The 24705-nt window shown below is 42.3% G+C and overlaps 2 protein-coding genes across 2 annotated transcripts; both read left to right on the top strand.

The window, feature by feature from the left end:
* Nucleotides 1–16: 16 nt before the first annotated feature.
* On the top strand, nt 17–3063 carry hspa1b (heat shock protein family A (Hsp70) member 1B). Its single transcript, XM_031844687.1, has 2 exons — nt 17–401; nt 1002–3063. Exon 2 carries the CDS (start codon nt 1026–1028, stop codon nt 2934–2936), a length of 1911 nt encoding a protein of 636 aa, XP_031700547.1. The 5' UTR covers nt 17–401; nt 1002–1025; the 3' UTR covers nt 2937–3063.
* Nucleotides 3064–4696: 1633 nt separating this feature from the next.
* Nucleotides 4697–24456, top strand: kcnc4 (potassium voltage-gated channel, Shaw-related subfamily, member 4). The gene is made up of 4 exons (XM_031845172.1): nt 4697–6054; nt 16691–17627; nt 18463–18639; nt 21916–24456. Exons 1-4 carry the CDS (start codon nt 5446–5448, stop codon nt 21981–21983), a joined length of 1791 nt encoding a protein of 596 aa, XP_031701032.1. The 5' UTR covers nt 4697–5445; the 3' UTR covers nt 21984–24456.
* The last annotated feature ends 249 nt before the right edge of the window (nt 24457–24705 follow it).

Raw genomic sequence — 24705 nt, 5'->3', positions numbered from 1 at the left:
TTTTCGGGGAGATAAAGCTTGTATTCATGGCTGCTAACACTTCCACACACCCAACTCAATGTGCCTTACTGCTACATTCTCTACATAGTGTTCCCTCGCCGTCAGCCCTGCTGGCCGAGCGTCAAACTGCTGTCCCACTCTGGAATATTCTCCGTCTCTCTCGCAACACGCCAGCTGCATTAGTTTCTAATATTAACAGTCGAGTCACTGAGCCCGAAGGAGAGAGGGGGGACGGGGGGGTCTGGGAGCTTCTAGAAACCTGGTTACAGCTATAAAAGCAAAGGGCCTGACTCAGTCCAGGCATTAGTTTAAGAAGAACCACACAGAGGCAAAAGGCTGCCACGAGGAGACTCTGAGATCCTTCAACATTTTTGAGCAACAGAGAGAGTTCATCGCTGAAAGTAAGTAGCAATTGATTTTCCCAGTTTGGTTAAATTAATTTGAATGGAAACATCAGTGCAGCCTTGCTGTTATCACATATCTGTGATGGTGTCCATTATTTTAATCCACCTGTTCCTTTAAAAATAACACTCAAACTCACCATTACTAATGCATCAATTCTGCTTTATTGTATGTCTTTATTAATGGTGGTAGAAGTTAATGTTACAGTACATTCGAGAAACAGTTGAATTTGATTATGTATTTATAATAAAGGTGTTAGAATTACTTCAAGTGTGTGATTTGGGAAATGTAAAAAAAATCTAATGTTATATATTTAATCAAATGGAAAAGGGTAATATGAGAATTTTACATTTACATTTAAATAACTAATTTAATAAGTTAATATTTTAGTATATTTTATACATTTATGTTATATTTATGTTTTCATAATAGAGCAATTTATTATATGATAATGAGAATGTTTCCTTAATTTTAACTGCAAATTAAACTTTTGTCTCTGATTATTAGATCACTGACTGACTAATATTTGGTTGCAGTAATCAGTGCTTTCATGTGTAGCACTACAAAATAAAAAATGTAATGTTTTCTCATTAATCTAGGATTTATCTAAAGCAACAAGCAAAATGTCTTCAGCTAAGGGAGTATCTATTGGCATCGATCTGGGCACCACCTATTCTTGTGTTGGGGTTTTCCAGCATGGCAAAGTGGAGATCATCGCCAACGACCAGGGCAACAGGACCACCCCCAGCTATGTGGCCTTTACAGACACCGAGAGGCTCATTGGAGATGCTGCCAAGAACCAGGTCGCCATGAACCCCACCAACACAGTCTTTGACGCCAAACGGCTCATTGGGAGAAAGTTTAACGACGCCGTCGTCCAGTCTGACATGAAACTCTGGCCTTTCAAGGTGATCAGCGATAACGGAAAGCCCAAAGTCCAGGTGGAGTACAAAGGGGAGACCAAGGCCTTCTACCCAGAGGAAATCTCCTCCATGGTCCTGGTTAAAATGAAGGAGATCGCTGACGCCTACCTGGGACAGAGCGTGTCAAATGCAGTCATCACAGTTCCAGCTTATTTCAATGACTCTCAGAGGCAAGCCACCAAAGACGCCGGGGTGATCTCAGGACTGAATGTTCTCAGGATCATCAACGAGCCCACAGCAGCAGCCATCGCCTACGGCCTGGATAAAGGTAAACGAGGAGAGCGCAATGTGCTCATCTTTGATCTCGGTGGAGGCACCTTCGACGTGTCCATCCTGACCATTGACGACGGCATCTTTGAGGTGAAAGCCACCGCGGGAGACACACACCTTGGCGGGGAGGACTTTGACAACCGGATGGTCAACCACTTTGTAGAGGAATTCAACAGAAAACATAAGAAGGACATCAGCCACAATAAGAGAGCAGTGAGGAGACTGCGTACTTCTTGTGAGAGAGCGAAGAGGACCCTGTCCTCAAGCACTCAGGCCAGCATTGAGATCGACTCTCTGTTTGAGGGCATCGACTTCTACACCTCCATCACCAGAGCACGCTTTGAGGAGCTCAACTCGGAGCTCTTCAGGGGAACACTGGAGCCAGTTGAGAAGGCCCTGCAAGATGCCAGGTTGGACAAATCAAAGATCCATGAAATCGTCCTGGTTGGTGGCTCCACAAGAATTCCCAAAATCCAGAAGCTCTTGCAGGACTTCTTTAATGGCAGAGAACTGAACAAGAGCATCAACCCAGATGAAGCCGTGGCGTACGGCGCAGCCGTCCAGGCTGCTATCCTAATGGGTGACACCTCAGAGAATGTCCAAGATCTGCTGCTGCTGGACGTGGCTCCCCTGTCTCTGGGCATTGAGACTGCGGGTGGAGTTATGACGCCTCTAATCAAACGAAACACCACCATCCCCTCCAAGCAGACCCAGATCTTCTCCACATATTCGGACAATCAGCCAGGTGTGCTGATTCAGGTGTTTGAGGGTGAGAGAGCCATGACCAAGGACAACAACCTCTTGGGCAAGTTTGAGCTCACAGGTATCCCTCCTGCTCCCCGAGGAGTACCACAGGTGGAGGTCACATTCGACATCGATGCCAACGGCATTCTGAATGTGTCCGCCGTTGACAAAAGCACCGGCAAAGAAAACAAAATCACTATCACCAATGACAAGGGGCGCCTCAGCAAAGAGGAGATAGAGCGGATGGTACAGGACTCTGAAAAGTACAAGGCTGAGGACGATGTGCAGAGGGAGAAGATTTCAGCAAAGAACTCACTTGAGTCGTACGCCTACCACATGAAGAGCAGTGTCGAGGATGAGAGCATGAAGGGAAAAATTAGCGAGGAGGATAAAAAGATGGTCGTTGACAAGTGCAACCAGGCGATCTACTGGCTGGAGAGCAACCAGCTGGCAGAGAAAGACGAGTATGAGCATCAGCAGAAGGAACTAGAGAAGGTGTGCAAGCCGGTCGTGACCAAGTTGTACCAGGGAGCAGCACCGTCAGGAAGCCAGGCAGGAGGCAGCTCCAAGGGCCCCACTATTGAGGAAGTGGACTAAAGCCTAAAGATATCAACATTTTGTTTACAGAAATACTGTCGCTGTATCACTGTTGTTTGGTCGCAAAAAAAGATGTGATGTCACCCTCTATTTTCTTGAATTGTCATAATAAAAATACTTAAAATGATTTAACTGTCTTTAATTTGTTCTTGTAAAGCACAATTTACAGATGTTTTGTGCACATGTTGACCTATAAAGGCTTACCATAAGTGTTTTAAACTTCATATGGGCTGGCCTTTTCTCTATTCAAAAAGTAAGCACATTGTTCCATTTTTGAGGTTTTACTAATTAGATTACCATTTTATATATCTTCACTTCTTACAAGGAGGTCTGGTACTTTTAAAACTCACTCTGCAGACTGGTTTTGGTTACTGGTTGCAATAATATATTCTGAGCTTGGAAAGTTTGCGTTCAGATATTTTGCTCCAGCCTTTATTAATAATTTACAACAGGTTTTGATTAATGGAATGCTTTTGAAGAAGATGCTTGAATGGAACTTTCCCCATACTTTAATTTCTACCCATTCCTTTGATCTTCCCTTTTCTTGTGTTGGAATATGATTTACAGTTTACAAATGTCTGTATTACACAAGACACACAATACAATTAGAAATAGCAAGAGAGCGACCCACCGACTCAGCATTGCATTGCTATTATAAAAATGTCGGACTCACGATGCACAATTTATTAAATACATACATACGTCTACATTACCCACAATGCAACTCGACTGCCGACAGTTGATTCGGGTGTGTAATGCTAGTAGCAGATAATGTAGCTCCAAGCTGCTAGCCTCAAGCAGAGATGAGGCCCACAAAGGTCAGGTCACATCATTTTTTATTTTCAAACTTGTAGTCTTCAATTCCAACAATTTATCAGACTTCACACAGCTCCCTCTGCAGCCACAAAATACTTTATACAATCGTCTTCATATAAGTAGAAAGCTTATAGCCTAAGTTACTCCCAAACACCTGTAAATAGACTTTGAAGTCTTCACTCCTGAATGGTTCAGTCGGTCTCGCTGCTTGTGTTGTTCACTGAAGGATCCACTAGGTGGCAGTGTTGACAACATCAGTTTTCTTAACACACTGGAGGCCTCAAAGCTATACCTGTTGGATCACACTTTGTAGTTGCTCAATAACAACAACAATAACTATAATAATCTTGAGCTACTCCTGGAAATAGCAGTGAAATCACACCTGTATCTTTCAGCTGAACAGCAGCTGAAACTCTAGGCTGACATTAATCCTAATATAAAGAGTGATGAAATGGCGTAATTTAAGAGGATAGTCTGTGTAGCTGTCATGCAGTGAAACATCAGCATATGTTCAGGACGGTATAGGCCTACTGACTCTATATAGTAGTAGCCCACTAGTCCTTATTCAGTCAGGTGGTGCAAGTAACTAACAATAAGCCCCTTTTTCACATGCTGGAGCGGACACATCACTATAACACCTGTACAAAAGTACAAAAATCCAGTACACAACAATTCCCATATGGTGCACAGTTTGTACTTTTTGCCATTAGTCTTCTATAGCATATCAATCATACACATTTAAGATATGTAGACCGGAGTATGTAAAATATTACAGTCTACAAAAAGAGGTTAATTGAGGGTTGATCATGTATCTCTCTCTCTCTCTCTCTCTCTCTCTCACACACACACACACACACACACACACACACACACACACACCCACACACCCACACTTCATCAGCCCATCCCCTCGGTCTGATTAGAGGGAGTGGTTCAATGATGCGCCAACCGTCGCCAGCATCCGAAGAGTTAAACTGGCGAGCCTGTTGTTGAACGCACCATCCATCCAACCGGGCTGTGTCGCTAAGGGAGGGTCGGCTACTTGTGAAGAAAAGCAACAGATCCCCAGCTGGAGAACAACCTCACATCTGGCACTCGAGCCTGGTGTGAGAACTGGTGGAATATCTCAGCGCGTGATTAAATGCGCGACTGGATCATTGTGAGGCTTCAGCATCTTGTGTGGAGAAGAGAAAAGTTGTCAGGGATAGTTATGGATTTTGGCGTTGCAGAATTTGGATATGATCTGTCTTAAGAAAAGGTGAGGAGTGACACATTACTTCAGACTACGTGGTGCATCCGATAGGCACGTACTGAAGCCTACGGTGCGTAATTGGTCAATTATTCTGTTGCCACAATCTTGTTTTCCACGAGCGGGAAATAAGTTTAACATGTGGAAGTATTAATTGAAATCACATTGTGTAATATATTCGACAGAAACATTGAAAAACACATCCAGTGATCCTGGCCACCGGAGTTTTGTAACAGGTGGTTTTCGTTGTGCGTCTCGGCCGCTGTTTGGATTATTAGGCTGTTGCTTTTTGGATATGCTAAATGAGACGCACAGGTCAGTCAGTTTAAGGACTGGGGTGTGAAATGAGGACGCACTTTGCGTTCATTTTCTGATTTGTTTTTTGTACGAGGGGGCAACCGCTTTTAACAGAGGGGCGAGCAGCCAGGAGGTCCCTGCTTCTCAATGATCAGCTCGGTGTGTGTTTCGACTTACCGGGGGCGCAAGGCGGGCAACAAACCTCCGTCTAAAACATGTCTCAAGGAGGAGATGTGCAGAGGGGAAGACTCGGACAAAATTATCATCAACGTGGGCGGAACTCGACATGAAACCTACAAGAGCACCCTCAGGACCTTGCCGGGGACACGGCTGGCGTGTCTGGCAGACCCGGACCCGCAGGTCAGCTCCGACTCGGACGCTGCGCCCCCGAGCGCCGAGCTCTTCTTCGACAGACACCCGGGCATCTTCGCCTACGTGCTGAACTACTACCGAACCGGCAAGTTGCACTGCCCGGCCGACGTCTGCGGTCCGCTCTTCGAGGAGGAGCTGGCTTACTGGGGGATTGACGAGACCGACGTGGAGCCGTGCTGCTGGATGACCTACAGGCAGCACCGGGACGCAGAGGAGGCCCTGGAGACGTTTGAACCGCCGGACCCAGAGGCCGAGGATGACCGAGAGATGCCGAGGCGGTTCGGCATCGAGGACTGTCCCGACCGGTCGAGGAGCTGCTGCGAAGTTTGGCAGCCGAAGGTCTGGGCTTTGTTTGAAGACCCGTACTCGTCCAGAGCAGCCAGGGTGAGTCCACCAGGTGTTTTATCCTCTGAGCGCTTTGATGGGCACATGTCGGTGTGAGATCATGAAACCGGTAAGGGATTATTCCATTTAGGGAAAATAGACGCACGTGTTGTCCTAATCAACAGGTGTCCCTATAAGTCTTTTAAAGTGCGCTATATGAACTATCTGCGTTTGTATTTACACTTTTCTCGTCAAAGTTTTTACCATCGACCAGCACTTTGTCTGCACTTGTTTCCCTTTACTACTCAGTGGCCTGAATGTTACTGGGCATTTAGTTATATCCTTCAACCTAATAACTCAACTTGATCGAGTGAGTATAGAAAACCTAATAATAGCTGCATTATTTTAACCTGGCAAGGCCAATAACCATGTGACTGTGACTTTTAATTCTAAGTAAACCTGGGTTTTATGGAGTTAGAAAAAAGTCTGGGACGTTTTCGGCGGTAGGAGTTGAGGCTCGATGTGGTTCTTTGTAGGGCAACGTTTTTGTTTTCGGACACTTCTGTTTTCTGGCCATATTCATACCATCACATCTGTTTCGTTGACTGTTCCCACAGGAACAGACGTAGCTTCGCCAAAGCATCAACTAGGGATTGAATCTCAAACATCTGTTCGGATGTTTTGACTTGCTCACGTTTTAAACAACAGTCCAACAGAAAATCATACAAACACCAAACATATTGCAGCATTTGTTCTAATTCGTTTGAGTTGGTTCAAAAGCAGATAGTAAAAACACAAATGATTGAGTGCATTACTGACGAGGGAAAAGTGATAAAACAAAAACAAAGGGAACCAAATGCAAAATGATACTATAATGACCAATCTATTTTAATTTTGTTCCTTTCTAATATATTAAGATGTATTCTTAATATATTAGAAAGGAAAAAGCACTCTATGGCAAAAAGTCATACAGCCCTGTCCACATACTTTTGTGTACTTTTCGTCTGGACAAGGGAAGTCATAAATTATAAAAAGTGTTTAAGCCATTGGTTGTGTAAGAACTGTCCTGCTGAGCTGAACCCCATCCAACACCTTTGGATCGACCTGGAGTCAGGCTGTATTACCCAGAATCAGTGATGGACCTCAGTGATGCACCTGTTGTTGAATGGGAGCAAGTCCCTGTATACTGCTTCCAAAACATTGTGGAAATCCTTACCGCAATGGAGACTGGTAAAGCAGCATGTTACGCCCAGAATTTTGGAACGAGATGTTCTATGTCGACTATAATCACATACTTTATGGGTGGATTTTTCAGGTGTGCTGTAAATGTTGGCTTTACTTCCTCATTGTTGGTGTCCCACAGAACACACTGCTGTATGTGTAATAGTAATAATAATTGCGAAATCAACCAATTTGCTTTCCTTAAACTGTTTATATTTTTTCTACTCTTTGAAAAAAATTCATTCACAGAAAGAAATCGACAGCGTTTCATCCTATGTAGTCACTTATGTTTGGGGTCAGGTAAACCCCAGAGACGTCTAACTCCCTATTGGACCTCCTATAAAACAACAACAACAATAGATTCCAAATAAATGTACTATTGAGAGGAGTAATGCTGTGTTTATAAAGTACTAACAACACGAGTTACAGAAAAGGAGCATATGAACGTCCAATAGATTTGACCATGTTCTTGGTCCATGCCTTCTGAAACATGTAATCTGTTCAAAAAGATGTTAGTGATCAACAAAAACTATGAACCAACATGACATATCAGGCTGATAAAACAATGTAAAGGCTGTTTTTTGAGCTGTTAAAAGGAGCTATGGACCTCCAGGACCCCAAACAGAACATTCAAGTGAATGTAGTGCGCTAGAAGCCATGACAAATGTATTTATTCAGCTCCCAGTTGATAATTATTTATTTAAAAAATGTGGCACGTGGCCAGCACTCTCTCCCGACAACTAAATGTTGCTTGCACTCATGTGATGAATAGCAGTTTTTTTTTAGTTTTTACTTAAATATATGTTGTGAAATTGTACCCGAATGCTGAAAATAGAGAAAATGCTGTTTCATGTGCTGCTGAAGTGTTCCCACACATCCTGTTCAAGGGTTGCTTTCAAAGCTTCTCTAAACACGAGTGTAAGGCTGCAGGAGTGAATGTCCATGGACAGTAAATCATGCTTTATATTAAACAGAAGAATACATAATCATCCATTTATCACAACAATCGAATGTACAATGTTGAGAGAAACCCCACTGCCCTATTTTTAATGTCGTTTTGCTGATTTCTGAATGCTATTTTATTCAAAGACTGTGGTCATGTCACAACTTAAGTGTTTGACATGTATTTATGATTTTAAGACGTACACTCCCCCAAAGATCAATCTCAGTTTCTAAGTTAATCACGGTTGGCTTATCGATAAATGTTTGTATGTTGTAAATTAAAATCATTTTGCTCTGATTTCTTCCACAAGGTATAACAGCCATTTCTAAGCGTTTGAAAGTACGCTCTGCCTAATGGCTTAGCAACAAAAGCAGCAGAGCGCTTAATGAAGTAAACATGAAGGCAAGTATCGAGTGTCACTAGCAGGAGTTGTCAGGCAAAGGGCCAGGAGCTTTCATCGGTCAAAAAAGAAAAATGCTTTTAGTCCAGAGAGAGAGAGGCTGATGCTCACTCTAATTTCTGTTTGCCTGTTTATGGAGTTGAATGGTCTGCCGCAGTGTTGCAAAAGTTCTTATTACATGCCAGTCACAATACAAATCGTGTTTATTTTAGTTTCCCGTCCAGGTGGCATTTGCAGGCTGTCACTGTAGAACAGCCGACATCTCTGAGTCACAGCTGCCATCTGCATAGATGACCGCGTTCTGCCTGCCACTTCATCACGTCTGTCTCTCACCAACTGAATATTTGTAAATGAATCAATCAGGGTTGTCACTGTAGATGTGAATCTGGAACTATGTAACAAGAAGGAGCGAGGGCAGATCCATATTGACCCGCTCATGATGGTCATTATCTATTTCCTCTCCAGCTGATCAATGCAGGTATGTTGGCTCTGTGTGCATTCTGAGAGGAGTGCATTTTGAGGGACTCACGTTACCTTTATGGCCTTTTTCTTTTCAAAGAGCCTCTGAGCTCAGCTCAGGTAATGTGACGCTTGACAGCCGGAGGGAAGTTAATCATTTCAGCCGCATCCTCCTCACTATCAACCATGACTGGAGGTGCATCTCTGGGAAAGTCTGCACATAAAGACTGTTCTGATGATGGCACTACTCAAAAAAATCAAAAGACATGAGAGGACCATATACAGCATGTACTAGAGCAGTAATGGCCGTAAGATTTAAAGTGCTGACTCTAGGCTTTAATTTTGAGGGTGTTTACTTTCACATCAGATGAACTGTGTATGAATTGTAGTCCTCGTTGGACGTGCTCGGCACCATGATCACCATCATCATGGTGATCCCACGACTTTTCCTCTCGTGTCACCAAGAGGTTGACATTTGCGGTTTCGAGTGAAATGCGTTGAGGAAGATTTCTATGATTAATCGGGAGAAGAGTCAAGGTTTTCAATCTATGTCAATAAACAGAGTCTTGAGAGAATCAAAGTGTTCGTCTTTTATTACTTGCAAGTAAGAGAGCGGTTCAGCAGACACGTATCTCAGTGTACTGCGAAAAAACGCTTCTGCCAGTGATCGCTGGACATGTCATTTTATGCACATACAGAAAAAGTAACACCCAAGATGAGGCATACACAAAGCAGAAGTTCTGTATGCACGGTAAGCAAAACTGTGTTCAACTGACCTTTGTGCTTAGCTTAGTTTTCTTGAACCTCTAAGAAACAGAAGTTGAAAAACAGGAACCAGGTAGTTTCTAGGTTTCGACAGTTCACAGGAAGGGCAGGCAGTGTTTTCTACTTGAATCTGCATTTTCCTCTTTTCGCTTAGCAGAGACTTTAACATACATTTGATTAGAAGCACATGGTTAAAATATATTTTGCCATTACAAATGTCTCAACGATGAATTGCCAACACGTGCTAACACGGCAAACTAAGAGGGTGGCAATGACAAGCAAACATTACACCTGCTTCACATCAGCATGTTGGCACACTCACGTTTGCATTTAGTGCCACAGAGCCACGAGCCTGGTTGTAAACGCGACACAGTCCTTCAATTTTAGGGGACAGAAAGTTTAAATAACCTTAACATTAAGTTCACATAATATTAGGTTGCAAATCTTTTAATCAAAGACGTCAGCAGACTTTTATCTTCCCTGTCTGCATATTTAGGATCAGGATAGATTTTGGAGGTGAAAGTATTAAAATGGATACAATTTCTACACTGTTCACCAAATATAGACGTGAACACTCTCAAATACCTTTTAAGCTGAAAGTCAACATTAAGCTTGTAGTCATTTATTTTACTTAAAACCAAATTACTGGAGGATAGAGCCAAAACACTACTATTGTAATAGTATAGAAATAAACATGTTATTTCAGTTTAAACACCTGGAGCGCTCCATGCCACTGGAAGTGAACCAGGCTTTTTAATCTCAGAGTAGTTGCATGTGACAATTAGACTTGACATTAACATTAAACTCGGACCAGATAACTTAGTTAAATCTTCCCATATGCAATATTAACTAAATTCCACAGCTGCCTGTAATTAATGACCGCTGTGGTAATGGGCTGCAAGTTGTTGAGCCATTAAAACTGCCTTTCCCACAGAAAGGAGCAAAGTATTCTATCCCACACAGAGAGACAAATCAATTTGTCTTTGTTGTGAGACCAAGGGATTAACTGGTGTGGGTTTGTTGAGGTCTGATGCATATTATCTGGAGTCTACATTTCCAATAACCAATCAATTTGGCAATAGAAAATGCAGTTGTGTTTTTTATGTGTTCAGATTTTACACTTACATTTCTTATTGAATGACGTTTACATTCAGATTCAGTAACTGGATAAGATAGCTTGGCATGAATTTAGTTTTTTCATTTTTTATTGTCAAATTAAATGTTTAAAAGACATTCATCCTCGTTTAAAGTTGCAATATACAATGTTCAGAGCATTAATATAGCAGCAAACAAGAATTTGCGATGTAAAGATATAGTGAAGTGAAGTCTACCTGAGCAGAGAAGGAAGTCGCTGTCCTTCTGTGTGTGTTGTAATAAGAGTCTGTTGAGAGCTGTTGAGCGGCAAAAGAAGTGCTCCCAAATTAATAAACTTTAATTATGTATAGATTAGTTGCAGATATACAGATTTAAATAATGTTGAATTAGCGACGATTGTACAGTTAAATATTAATATTGGGTGGAAAGTCTAACCTTAATACAAAATTAATATTACCTTCTCACCTTTTGTCTTCATGGAATCACATCAATGTATTCGCTTCTCTGTCATCAAATCCTCAGTAAAACCTCATTTGTGTTTCTTGCTGAATATGAACCCCATCCTCACACGTCCCATTTCATCTCTGTGTGACACCCAGTTGATAAATAATACAGAGCCTTCTGGGCTCGACTTTCACAGCACTGACACCTTTCTCTGCTGCTCTGTAATTGGAACACCGGATTTGATTTTTAACACATCAAAGCAGCGCAGCCTCGATAGACAGAGACCCTTAACACACAGAAGGAGGGATGTAATCCTGTGAGATTATGCTGACTGTTTATTCTGATCAATTCTAATCTGGTTGCTGAAAATAGATACGTATGACTGAAAATGTAATCTTACATCAACCAAACCAAAGAGTGGGTCCTTCAGTTAAAAACTTATTCAACAGTTTGTAGAAGATTGGCCAGATTAAATATTGTTTTATCAGCTTCAAACCTCAGAAGGATTGTAGACGGTGTTTTATATTATTGTATGTTTGAGAAGGAGCGACATGACAAATAAGTCAGTATTTTTACTGGTTGAAATACTGGTATTTTCTGGCTTTTTCTCCCAGAACTTTATTACAGTAAATCTCACATGAGTATTCATCAAGCGTATGCTCAGTTGTTATGGAGATGGTTCAGTTGTTGTATAAAGTATGGAATTAAAGTTGCATCCTCACAGATGGTCGTAACCTCTGTCCATGATGGTCTCCGATGTTGGATGTGGATCTTTCTCCTGTCGTCCACTGACTCATGGTCGATGACCTTTGCCCTGTATTCAGTCTGTGGTTTTGGGTTCACAGACAGCTGATGTTGTCTCTTGTCCAGGGTCCTCTCTGTTTCCTTGATGTGATGTCAAACACGACTCTGGTCTTCCTCTCAGGGGGAGTCCTGTGTTGAGAGCGTACCAGCAGAGGTCTTAAGGTGTTAGTATAATATTACGTTCTATTAAAGCCACACAAAAGAGACTCAATGGCATGTTTCTGGTTTTCCCCCCCGGTGATGTGGTGTCCCTCCTAGTCGTAAGGATTCTCAGCATCAACTTCTTGTACCCGTTGGCCTGGAGTTACCCCATCTCTCTACCCTCCTCCTGAGATGTTCAGCTCTGTGTAGGAATGTTTTCACCACTGATCTTTTATGTTGTAGGTGGTGGTTTTGGGATTTTCCATGTCGCTGCTGCAGGTTATTGATTGATAATGAAGGCTGATGAAAGCTGAAAATTACTTAAAGCCCTTCAATGGCAAAACGAGTCAAAACTTAGAATTGAGTTCTACCTCCTCCAATATTGTTTCTTGTTTTATATCGCAGTTTAGATCATCCCTACCGCTTCTGGTTTCATGAAAATATAAACGTGTGACAATAAATAACTTCTCCACAGATATCCTGGAGAAGCCCAGCTGACAGTAGTGCACATTTATTGTCCTCCACCTTCAGGTGGACTGATCCTGAATCAGTGTGACATGGATTCTAAGAAAACATCAGAAGAGGCTGCTCTCACGGGCTTTGCAGCTGCTGACTGCTCACAAGGCTCGTTGTTGTGGTTCTTGCGTATAGCGTGTTGGTAACAGAGCGTGATGCTGAACAGCTGGAGGTGATGGGCGTGATGGGACTCCCCAGCTGCTGCACCCTGACGCACAGCCTGCTGCCTGTCCTGCGTCTCTCCCTCCCGCTCTGGTCTTCCCATCTGGGACCGGGCGGCTGTCCCCTCGGGGGGAACGTCGGCTCTCTTTGCACACCGACACCTGATGACCTTGGCTCAATGTCTCCTTGCCACCAGTGATTGGCACTACGTACACTCAGGTTTTAAACTGCAGGTTTAAGAAGTAGAAAGCCTGTAGTGTAAACATTACGAGAGACAGTCCAGCATTCAAATTATTAGTGAGTAAAAGTTGAGATGCTTCACTACATATCCCAAAATACTTTCAGAAAAAGAAGTGGCACCCACCTACACAAACACAGGTGTGAGGTCAAGCTGTGGGGTGTTATTGTGAAGACTTCCTTGTTAATAAGCCTTTTATGAGCAGAGCAAATTGTCCTTGTGTGTGCCAGGATCTCCAGCCCCTTCCCTGCAGAAGTGCCAGAAATGCAAAAATGCAAATATCCAGCTCTGTTTAGTTCTTGGATAAACCGTCTGGCATTTGAATAAACTGAACACTGTTGAGGCCTGTTGGGCTCATCACAAGCAACTGGACTCACTGTTTATTTAGGTGGCTGCTGATTTATTGTCATACCGAAGGAGCATTTGTTTGTGTGATGGTTTTTTTGTCAAAGCCAGAAAAGTGTGAAAATGTGTTTGGCTGCAAGATGTTTTATTTAAAGCCATTAAAAACAATTGTCACTTGTTGAGACGAATACAGAGATTGATGAAACAGCTGGACAGTTTTTAGAAACAACACAACGGACACATTTATTGAGGCTTTTGTTTTTCCAACAAACACAACCCTTCTGTGTTTGCAAGTGTGAACGTGTCCAGGCTTCAACCTACTGGATGTTTGGTGGGTGGGAGCTGGAGCTTAGAGGACATCATGACGGTCCCACATGTTGCTTGGTGTAGCTTGTTGCTGGCAGGGGAAAGGAAGTGGCTGCAGAGGGGGCACCTGTCTGCCTGCACTATCCCCAACAGAGCTAGCATTGACGAGGACCGCAGTGCATTCAGGGAATTGTGCACTCTTAATTGATAGAAAATCTGCAAAATAAAAAATATGCTACTTTATACTTTTACACCACCAAAGCCCAGGAGGAAACTTTCACTTGTAATGGAGTATTCTACATTGCAGTATTATTTAAGTATCTTGTGTATTTCTTCCACCACTAACTAATGTTGATTGAAAGAGACTAACAGAGGAGAAAAACACTTTGTTTACTGGTTTTAAACTTGTTGAGAAGAGTAGCAAAATCCCTTTACATGGTTACAACCCTCAACTTCAGCGACGAATAAGTACTGAATAAGTAACTAATCCAGCCGTGTGTTTCTGTTTGCTTGTTGTGATATTCCCTGTGACTGGTTGGCCTGGTGATGCTCAGGGAAACCTGTATCTATGCGACCGGGGGAACTCTTCAGAGTCGGGGCTTCACAGCCTTCCCTCTTGTCTTGCAGCTCAGTCCTCATCATCTTAAGAGGATCAGAGCTGTGTGACAATAGAGATACGATCAGACGTGTACCATACTGTGTGCGGTATTGCTGTTTTGAACATGGGCTGCTATTTTGTTAACTCCATAAGCTGTCCCATTCGTATTGATTTTATTTGTTCCACAGTGAGTTAGTATCTCCATTGGACATCACATGCTTTATTTGTTTGTTGTAATCGCAGACCCAAACACTATAAAGCAGGTTGCTATACAAGAGGCCCCTGGAGGTAGAAGGTAGCTGAGTGCATTCAAGGTACAGGTACATATTTATCCAGCTGAAATATTAGAAAGGTTGGAGAGGCATTGCAATTTGTCAAGGCTTTAGTAAACAATGAAGACAGATCAGTATGAGTTAGCACACCATATGAACACAAACACAGACAGGCATGGCCATTGTTCCGGATCAGGAGGATGCCATGCAGTCGCATTGTTCAATTTACTTTCCATCAGTTCTAAAAGCAGTTTGACTTGCTCGCCATTTTGTTTGGATTTGTACTTTTAAGAGAGATCATTTGTGTTTTTATCGTGTAATTGTCAGAGGGAACACTGATAGCAGTGTTTCACTCGGTGAAATGTGTCTCATAAACCTGTCAACAGGACAGGTGACTCTTTCATGACTCGGCCGATTGTCCAAAATCTCTTTTCCCAAGCCGTTCTGTGTCGGCAAACTCTGCTCATCCCTTCACTTCCTTTTCCTCCACTTGTGGTTCGAGACGACACGAGCTGTTACCAGATGAACCAAAACCCTCCTTTTTCGGAACAAAATCAAACCTCAAGGCTATTTTATGTGTGATATATGTGAATCAAAATTCACATGGTTAAGTCAGCGTTGGCACCATGTGAGCGCCTCAGCATGATTCAGGCTCTGTGTTCATGGCAGTAATTAGTTTGAAATTGGTCCGTTTGGTCAAAAGAAAATTGTCTTGGCTCCCAAGTCCTTTAAAAAAGAAAAAAAGATATTCTCTCACTAATCTCAGAACTAGAGTGGCAGCGAACAATCACAAGAATGATTTCAATCCTGGCAGGTAATAGGATGTCATGAAGAGGCGTAGTGGCAGTGGAGCAGGAAGAAAGTTGATTTTGTTTGAGGTTTTATTTTTTGGAAGGGGGTGGGGTAGTTGGGCAGCATAGTTGCTATAAAATGACAGTATTATGGTTGCCTTTTATCATCTTAATTATCAATGACACTCATTTGTTTTGGTTTCCTGGAAACAAACATTTGCAGTGCATTTTTGTATCTTTGTGTTCATTGTGAACTCTTCATTTATTCATTTTTTTTGCCACGCTAGTGGTACAGTAGGGATGACATCATTGTCAGTCGACCAGCTCATTGGTCCAGACTGAACTATTTCATTGGTTGCCATGGACTTTGTTTCAGAGATTAATTTCCTCCTCAGTATCAATTGTAGTAACTTTGATGGCCACCTGATTTCTCATTGAGCGCATCATTATGTCAATGTTTTTATTCGTCCAACACTTTGGTTTGCAAATACCTTCCAAACTAATGACAGTCCTGTCATGCTCAGCTGTGCTTACTGTGTCGTGCTGACTAGGAAATGTTAGCAGGCTAACAAGCTGAAATGGTGAACATTGTAAACACTGCTAAACATCAGTATGCTAGCGTGCTGACATTAGCATTTAGCTACACATGTTAGGCAGATTAAGGTTTTTCTTTCCCATCTGGGGAATACTGGTGGGTAAAGGTTTTCCATAGTAGTCTGGGTAGCCCTCCACCTCTGTATAATTTGAATATGGTATATTTGTATTTTATTACATTGAGGATAGTTAGAGATATCACTGCTCAATTTCTAAACTTCATATGAAGCTATTTTTCAGTCGTTCTTTTAAGTGAAAAACTAACTTCACAGTGAATGATTCATCACAATTAAAATGAATCCTCACTTTGATATTGTCAACGCTTGTGTCTTATCATAATGTTTCTGTTCTTGACTTAAGTGTTAATATCAGTGTTTAGTCTTCGCTTACTGTCAATCATCTCAAACTCACTGCCTCCGCCAGAAAATAATCCCTCAAAACAGGCTGCTTTCACATCAATGTCTTTTTTGTCAGTGATACTGTAAAGTTTGACAAAAATAAGTCTTATAATATAACTCCACAAGGATAGAAAAATCCATGCCTATTAATTAGTTGTAAGGCATGAAATTGTATTAATTATTTGTTTTACTTGTCTTTTATAGGGAGTGGCATTTGCCTCTCTCTTCTTCATCCTGGTGTCCATCACCACCTTCTGCATGGAGACCCATGAAGCCTTCAATGAACTGCAGAACCATACGGAGCTGGTGGTGGTGGGCAACGTCACACGGAAAGTGGAGAGGCTGGAGATGGTTACCAAGCCCATCCTCACCGTTGTGGAGGGCATCTGTGTGGTCTGGTTCACATTTGAGTTCCTGGTGCGTATCATCTGCTGCCCACGCAAGTTGGTCTTCATCAAGAACACGCTCAACATCATTGACTTTGTGGCCATTCTGCCATTCTACCTTGAGATGGGCCTGAAGGGTCTGTCATCCAAAGCTGCCAACAACGTGCTGGGCTTCCTCCGTGTGGTGCGGTTTGTTCGGATCCTCCGGATCTTCAAGCTGACACGGCACTTCGTAGGCCTCCGCGTGCTGGGCCACACGCTGAGGGCCAGTGTCAATGAGTTCCTCCTTCTCATCATCTTCTTGGCACTGGGTGTGCTCATCTTCGCCACCATGATATACTACGCTGAGCGCATCGGAGCCAACCCCAACGACCCCACAGACTTCAAACACACACACTTCAAGAACATCCCCATCAGTTTCTGGTGGGCGGTGGTCACGATGACGACGCTGGGCTATGGAGACATGTTCCCACAGACGTGGCTAGGCATGATGGTGGGGGCGCTGTGCGCGCTGGCCGGGGTGTTGACCATCGCCATGCCGGTCCCCGTCATCGTCAATAACTTTGGGATGTACTACTCGCTGGCTATGGCCAAACAGAAGCTGCCGAAGAAGAAGAAGAAGCACAAGCCAAACACAGACGCTCCGACTGACTCGGCCTCGTTTGGGAAGTCGGAAACAAACTCTCACAGAGACAGCACTCAGAGCGACACGTGTCCGCTGGCTGCTGAGGAGAGCGTCAGCAGGAACCGCTCAGGTCAGCCTGCAATGCAATGTTAAAGGGTTCATCCACCCAAAAAAAAAACATGTTCTCGCTTGTCTTTTGTGTCATCTTTTCTGATGAAAAGATTTGCCAACACAAATATTTGTGGTGCTCACATCATTAAAAGATGACCTTTTAATTTAAACAGTAATGTCTGTCAACGTTGTCCTAGTTACTCAGAATAATCCATAGACCTCACTGAACATTAGATACTTTCTACCATGAAAATATTCTCTTTTCAAACTGTTATCCGTGTTTTCTTTGGATTATCCAGAGGATTGGGGGCATTGTTGCTGGAGAGAAATGTTGGACATGTTTTTGATTTACTATTTATTATTTATATTTCTGTGTTGTTAACAACACAAACAAATTAGCATTCACCTGAATGGTATTAAGGCAAAAAATTGGGGTAAATAAAACCAAAAAGTATCTGCATGACTAAATACCACTAGAGGTAAATAAAAAAAGATTTTCTTTGTAATTTGGATGAAGTGACCCTTTTAAGCTGATTGTACTGTTTATTGAATTTATTCATCAGGTTTTTCATTTCGAAGATTATTTTGTTTGTGATGATAAACATTTGAGAGGTCTTGAGCTAATTATAACATAGCAGCCTGACAGTTTGCCTGACAGATGTAATGTGCTTAGTCATATAGACGGTAAGACACCACGATCAAATTAATCCTCATAACATCTCCGACAAATTGAATTGAATCACAGAAAAATACAGATTTTATGCAATATACCTGTGCCTTTGTCTGGGCACTCGGGGCAGTCTCAGTAAAAGCTTTGGCATTTACGTCTCTGTGCGCTTTTGTCTTCCTGTCAGACTCCAAACAGAACGGTGATGCAAATGTGGCCCTTTCAGAGGAGGAAGGCTGCAGCCTGACCCAGCCGCTGTCGCCCACTGAAAAGTGGTCCCTGCGGTGCTCTCGAGGGCGAGACAAGACTAAGAATGAGGCCACCTGCTTCCTCCTAACCCCTGGAGACCCCAACGTCCATACTGGTAAGTTACATACCTATCAGTGTACACCTGGATATACATATTTACCGTTTGTACGGTTGCACACTGTGCTTTTTATCTGTACTGTGGTTTCAATTTACTTCTCTGAAAAAATTCAAATTTGGTTCGATTGGTATGTCATGAGGTGAGTTGTGTTTCCTCCACTGGTGCTCTCTGGGAATTCAAGAACATCCTGTTAGTCAGTTAGTAAAGTTCCTGACAGATTACAGGTACTTAAAGGGAGATATTAACGTTTTGGGAAATCTGCTTTTTTTGTGAAGTTATATGAGAAGATTGATACCATTCTCACGTCTGTTCTCCAAACTGCTAACCTGGCTCTGTCCAAAGGTATAAATATAAATCTGCCTACCAGCTCCTCTAAAATTCACGAATTAAAAGTTGTCTATGCAATATTCAAAGCATTAATATAGCAGCAAATAACCATTTGCTATGTGAAGATAAAGTGGAGTGATGTCTACTGTAGCAGAGAATGAAGTTGCTCTCCATCTGTGTGTGTGTTGTAATCCGAGCTTCTGCTTGCTTTATTGACATAACCAAGCCGGCTGCGCGAGCTTTTTGTGCATGTGAGCGTGCCGCACTGGTTAGCTCACGGCCACCGCTCCGCACTGCTCTCATACGGCTGTTACAGCTGATAATGACGTCCCAACAGACGGTGGAAGCGTAGCACCCACCTTCTGATTCCCCTTCAGGTAAACAGTGTTAGCTCTGTCAGCACTTTTGCTAGTTAGCGCTGTTAGAGCTGGTAGCACCGTTAGCTGTGTGCTACGGGTTCAGCCTTTGCCACATTGAGAGCCGTGTGGAGGCAATAGATGTGGTCTGAATTTCAAATGTTGCACCTTTTAACATGTTATATCTTGTTTTATTTATTATTACAAATATCGAAGTGCAAAAATTACATATTTGTAGCTTTTACGCTTTGGTACCAAACAACCTGTTGTGTCTAAATTTAAGAAAAGCTCAAGCATATGCTTTCAGGTTCATGTACAAGCATTTGTAATGCAAGTTGGATTAAATCAAATCAGTCATCTTGTAGACATTCAGATTGCAGTCATACACCTTTGACCTCCGACTCTCGGTGATTACTTATATAACACCAATATTCTTTAATTTTGACTATTAGAGGAGCTGTCTGAAACCGGTAACATGTGTACAAAAAAAAAGGTGAAGCTCCCTTAAGTGAATTGACATGAATTGACATCCACTGTCAGCCTGCCGTCTCTCTCTGCTTGAATGGCTGCCGGATCTCACATCTGAGCTTCCCAAAGTACCCAAAAGCCCCTTGTGAGAAGAGGCTCTATATTTGGCAGTCATAGATTCATTCCTGACATCCTGAGCACACATCCCACCCAGTCAACATCCTGACTTTTCGTCCGCAATTAGCACAACGACACTGAAGGTGTTTTCCTGCAAAAATGCTCTTTACTGAGATGTATTTTTCTACCAAAGGTCATTAGCACATCACTGTGGAGGAAAAAACAACACATAAATGGGGCACTTACTTTAGCTTGGCTCCTATGAGACAATATACTCCTCCCCCTTTTTTGACAACCCATTACAAGGAAATAGTATTTGAACATGTGTGTTGAAAGCCTCGTCAGTCACTGAATGTGTTGAGTGTTGTAGATTGGTGTCGGTTAATGGTATGTTGTCACATGACCGTGAAAAAAAAAAAAACGCCTGTTATATCAGATTTCTGATAAATGAGAAGAAGGGATGTCCGTCGACATGTTATGATGCTCAGGGGAGGAAATCATTAGTCAATATAAAATCTTTAGGTTTAGAGTTATGATGGGAAAGACACAAACAAAGAGAAACACAAATCATCACCAGCCTGCTTTCACGCTGACTTCTCTAATATTACCCTGAAGTATCTGGTCAGCTCATGAAATTGCCAAGCGAGCATTCTTCTGACAGACAAAAACGATTGGAAGCTATGCAAAGCCAGAACACCTCAAAACTAATCTTTGAGAGAGAGAGGGGAGGGGGTAATTCAATCCTGAGCCCTGTGTCTGGTGAGTATGCGGATAATGACATCCCGGTCTATTACAGGGGAATATCGCACACACACAACACATTTTAGTGCACATTACCTGCAAAAAGGACTCAAGTAGACGTTCAACAGTGTTACAACTGTTGCGCCAGAGTTCAAAATCAAAAACTCCTTGTTTCTGTCCAACATGCAAAAAGCTGCCTTTTGTGATTGCAGCCATTTTGAGCTGGTCGGATGGAGATGGATTATGACACAGTGGCTCTGCTCTTCAGAGCGATGCCCATAAGGGACGGTGTTAGCTTAATTCCAGGGTTACAGGATACAAGGTATGGATCACATTTCACCAGAGCAGTATGGCAGGAAGCAGAGAGAAGGACAGATGGATGCAGCAGATCTGAAGATGCTCAGATGGTTATCAGTGACAGGAAATGGTCTCCCGTCTTGTAGAGGGAACAAAATGCTGGTGAATTTGAAGAGATTACGGCCGTCACAGGGAATCATGCGGCATTGTTGCAGCAATCACCGTCACAATTTATACGTGCAAACACTGTCCTGTTGGGAAGTGCATTGCCTCAGCAACGTGAAAACCACCAGCTCGTCTCCTTATGATGAGTGCATAATGGTGTGGCAAACCGTTCAAGTGCTGCTAAAAGGAAGCAGCAGGCGGATATTCAGACAAGCAGAGAAAAGGCTCCTGAGCTCTGATGGGCCTCCATATTCCCGAGTGACTGGATGATTGCTCCTCGTAAGTTTCCATTAACAACATGGGTGGTCCTAGCAAAAGCCTCCTGCTGGCCTCTGAAGTTCAGATCTGTAGGATTTCTCTGTCTGTGGAGTGAAGGTAAAGTCCTTAAACAGGAAACTTTAAACAGCAATTGATAAGTCATTTATCAAGCAGAAATGTAAAACATTTATAGGTTTCTGCTTTTCAAATTTTAGGACTTTTCATAATTGTAAATTTAATTTCTTTGGGTTTTGAACTGTTGGCTTTTTGAAGATGTCCTCTTCAGGAAACATGTTGTGTACATTTTTCACTATTTTATGACATTTTATAGATAAAGCGCATTGATTTGGGTTTTCAAAAAACAAAGGATTGACTAATAATGAGAATATTAGTTCACAGTGACAGGTTACCAGCATGAACAGGGTCAGCTTTTGTTCAGCAGAGATATTTTATTACACTAGGACAAAATTATGCTCCAGGTCCCTTTTCTAGGTCTTTCATGCTCAAATCTTAATTCAGCGTGTTTCATTGTGTTTCTTAACAGAGGCCTGTAAAGACATCCTCGCTGCCACTGGAAACTACGCTCAGCCGGAGGTCACCACGTTGACCTGATGCTGATTGGCTACGAAAAGGAGAAAGAGCGTGAGCTCTCGGTGGAGTACATGCTGCGCTGAGCTCCTCTTTTGTCCTGGATGAACTGCGGAATGGATTCTCTTTATTCAAGACACGATTTCTTTTAATTTCATTTTTTTTGTCTCTGTCATACATCCAAAAACCCTGTCGTAGAAAACCAGTTGCATCGGAGATTTACCAGATGTACACTCATTTGCATGTTACAGAGCATTTTGCATGTGTTGCATGATCTACCATGATACAATGTGGTGGCTACCATTTAATATGTTTATCATTTCGTCAATGTGTCTCAAAGTCTGAATTAGCTTCTTGTTGGGTCCTACATGAACACACAAGTTTCTGCCATCGTTTGAATAATTTTGGTTATTTAACATCATAGACTTCTGAAGTCTTGAAGTGGGCGGGGCCCAATTGGAAAAATATGATGCCATGTATGTCAGTGCACCAATCAGGATTTAGCAACATTTGAATTAGATGACAGTTGGCGGGTTGTTTGGTCACTGTCAATCAAATCTGACCAAATCTCACCCGTACAGTGCTGATGAAGCAGATTAATAGAGTTTTCAGTCGTAAAGTTTTCATAAATATTATAAACTTAAGTTAATATTATTGGTCAACTTTGACTATTGCTTATTTAGTCACGAATAGTCAATGTTGTAGAGGAAGACTTTTCATGGGTTTTAATCTAGAGTGAGTCTCATTTGCTAATGAGATTTGTTAGCGTGATTTTCTTTATTTTTCACCTTTTCTAGGAGTACAGTATGTACAGAAGTGTCAGTTTTTGAACTATAAACAACATAAAACTTAATCGGCACCGGATTAATGTCTTTCGTCTATAAATGTTAACTGTCTAGTAAGAACACCCAAACACTTGTGAATATGTGTTTGTGCAGCAAAACTGTTACTGTGAACTAGGAATAGATGAGAATTTGAAATCATTGTTCGATCCTCAACCAAACAGAACCAGAATTCTCCGTTGGTCATCCGGTCTCTGCCTTCTGTCGTGCCACTACTCTTTAACACTGACCACAGGGACACAGCTTGTCCCCAGAGTGGTATGAATGCTGCTCAGGCAACACATTGTTTGTAAATCCTTGTACAATAAGAGTTTAACAAAAGAAAAACAATCAATTGAGCAGCATTGTTTGTCTGTTACATTAGCTGTATACAATGAAGGCATCACTGCTGGTTGAGTCAGGACCAAATGTAGATTCTATTAGATTACATTGTAGATTTTTAGTACTATCATTAGTATAAAAATAAAATATATACAGTGCAATGCCATCTGTTCCATGTGTGGCTCATGTTGAGTAATGGAGCTTAAATGTGTGCAGTAATGTAATTTGTACCTTAACACTTCTGGTTGTGTCGGATCTGTAGAAACCCTGTTACATGTTTCAGCAGAGGAAGAAGCAGCAGGAGTGTGGTTTCTTTCACTTGTGACTTATAATATATTCATGGTCTACCATAGTGGCCTTATGTTTAACAAACAAAGGGAAAGTTCATTTCATCTTCATTAGAGCTCATCTTCAGCTCCGTTTCTATGACCCAGAGGTCTGTAATTATATATAAGCACAGTTGTACGTATGTAGCACATGTCGAATATTCTGGATCATTCCTTCAACTCTTTTCTCTTCTTTATATGTCACGTTTATGCACCATGAAATAGACGTTGGCCAATAAGGAAGCATTATTATTTTGATAATTAACCTGTTTCGCCTCATTTCCTGTTTTCCCTGTTGTAAACTCGAATGTGATTGAGAAGCACACTCCGTTTCATATCTCCCCATTATGGATTGTATAGGTGTGATGCAAGTCCAACTGCCAGATGTGTGTGCATGTGATGTTGTATCATGTAGGCATGTGTTTTCTATGCAGAAATAGAAATAAAATCCACCCCCAACCCCCCTGGTGTTGAAGATAAGATCTTGTCATTTCTGTACATTTGTATTTTCATTCACATCTTGCGTTATGGAATCTGCCTTTTGTCCCCCATTACCTGCACAGTGTGGGGGTGTGTATCTCTCTGCTGCTGCTGTGTCACCTACTGTACGGCTGTTTATAGTGGTGTAGTCTGGTGGCCTGGTGGCTTGTCTGGTGTAACAGCAGTCACAGCCTCCTGCTCTCCTGCGCCTCCATGATTATGTACCAAAGGTGTAGATGGCATACAGAACCTGTCACCATGGAGATTTGGGATGACAGGCAACACTAATTACTGCTTGGCTGCTTCCGTCTCCCCCTCCTTCTGTCTTTCACAGGCAAAGAAACACCACTCACTCTCACTCTCTCTCTCTCTCTCTCTCTCTCTCTCTCTCGCTCTCTCTCTCTCATGCACACACATACATACTCAGCTCAGCGTGATCATCATGACTGTTGTTGCCCATGAAGAACGTTTTGATGTCTAGGGATGTATTGTGCAGTGCTCTGTGGCGATGCAGGGAGGGAGGGGGGGGGGGGCAAGATGTCACGAGTGAGTCTAAGCCATCAATGCTGCATGAATATGAAAGCAGACACCACGTCTCTGTACAAAAGTAGATTCTGTCTGTTAACAAAGCTAAATGTGGACTAAGATACTAATTGGTCAGATACAAGGAGGGCGATGACAAGAAGATGCTCTCTGTCAAACTCAGTATTTGGCTCCACTGATATGAAGTGATGTTAACTTGAGTAAGGATGTGAAGATGTTAAGATAAATATTCAG

This window comes from Anarrhichthys ocellatus, unplaced genomic scaffold (assembly GCF_004355925.1).
Source record: "Anarrhichthys ocellatus isolate YVR2014 unplaced genomic scaffold, GSC_Weel_1.0 scaffold5, whole genome shotgun sequence".
NCBI classification, from domain to species: domain Eukaryota; kingdom Metazoa; phylum Chordata; class Actinopteri; order Perciformes; family Anarhichadidae; genus Anarrhichthys; species Anarrhichthys ocellatus.
This window is presented reverse-complemented; position numbering and strand designations above follow the sequence as displayed.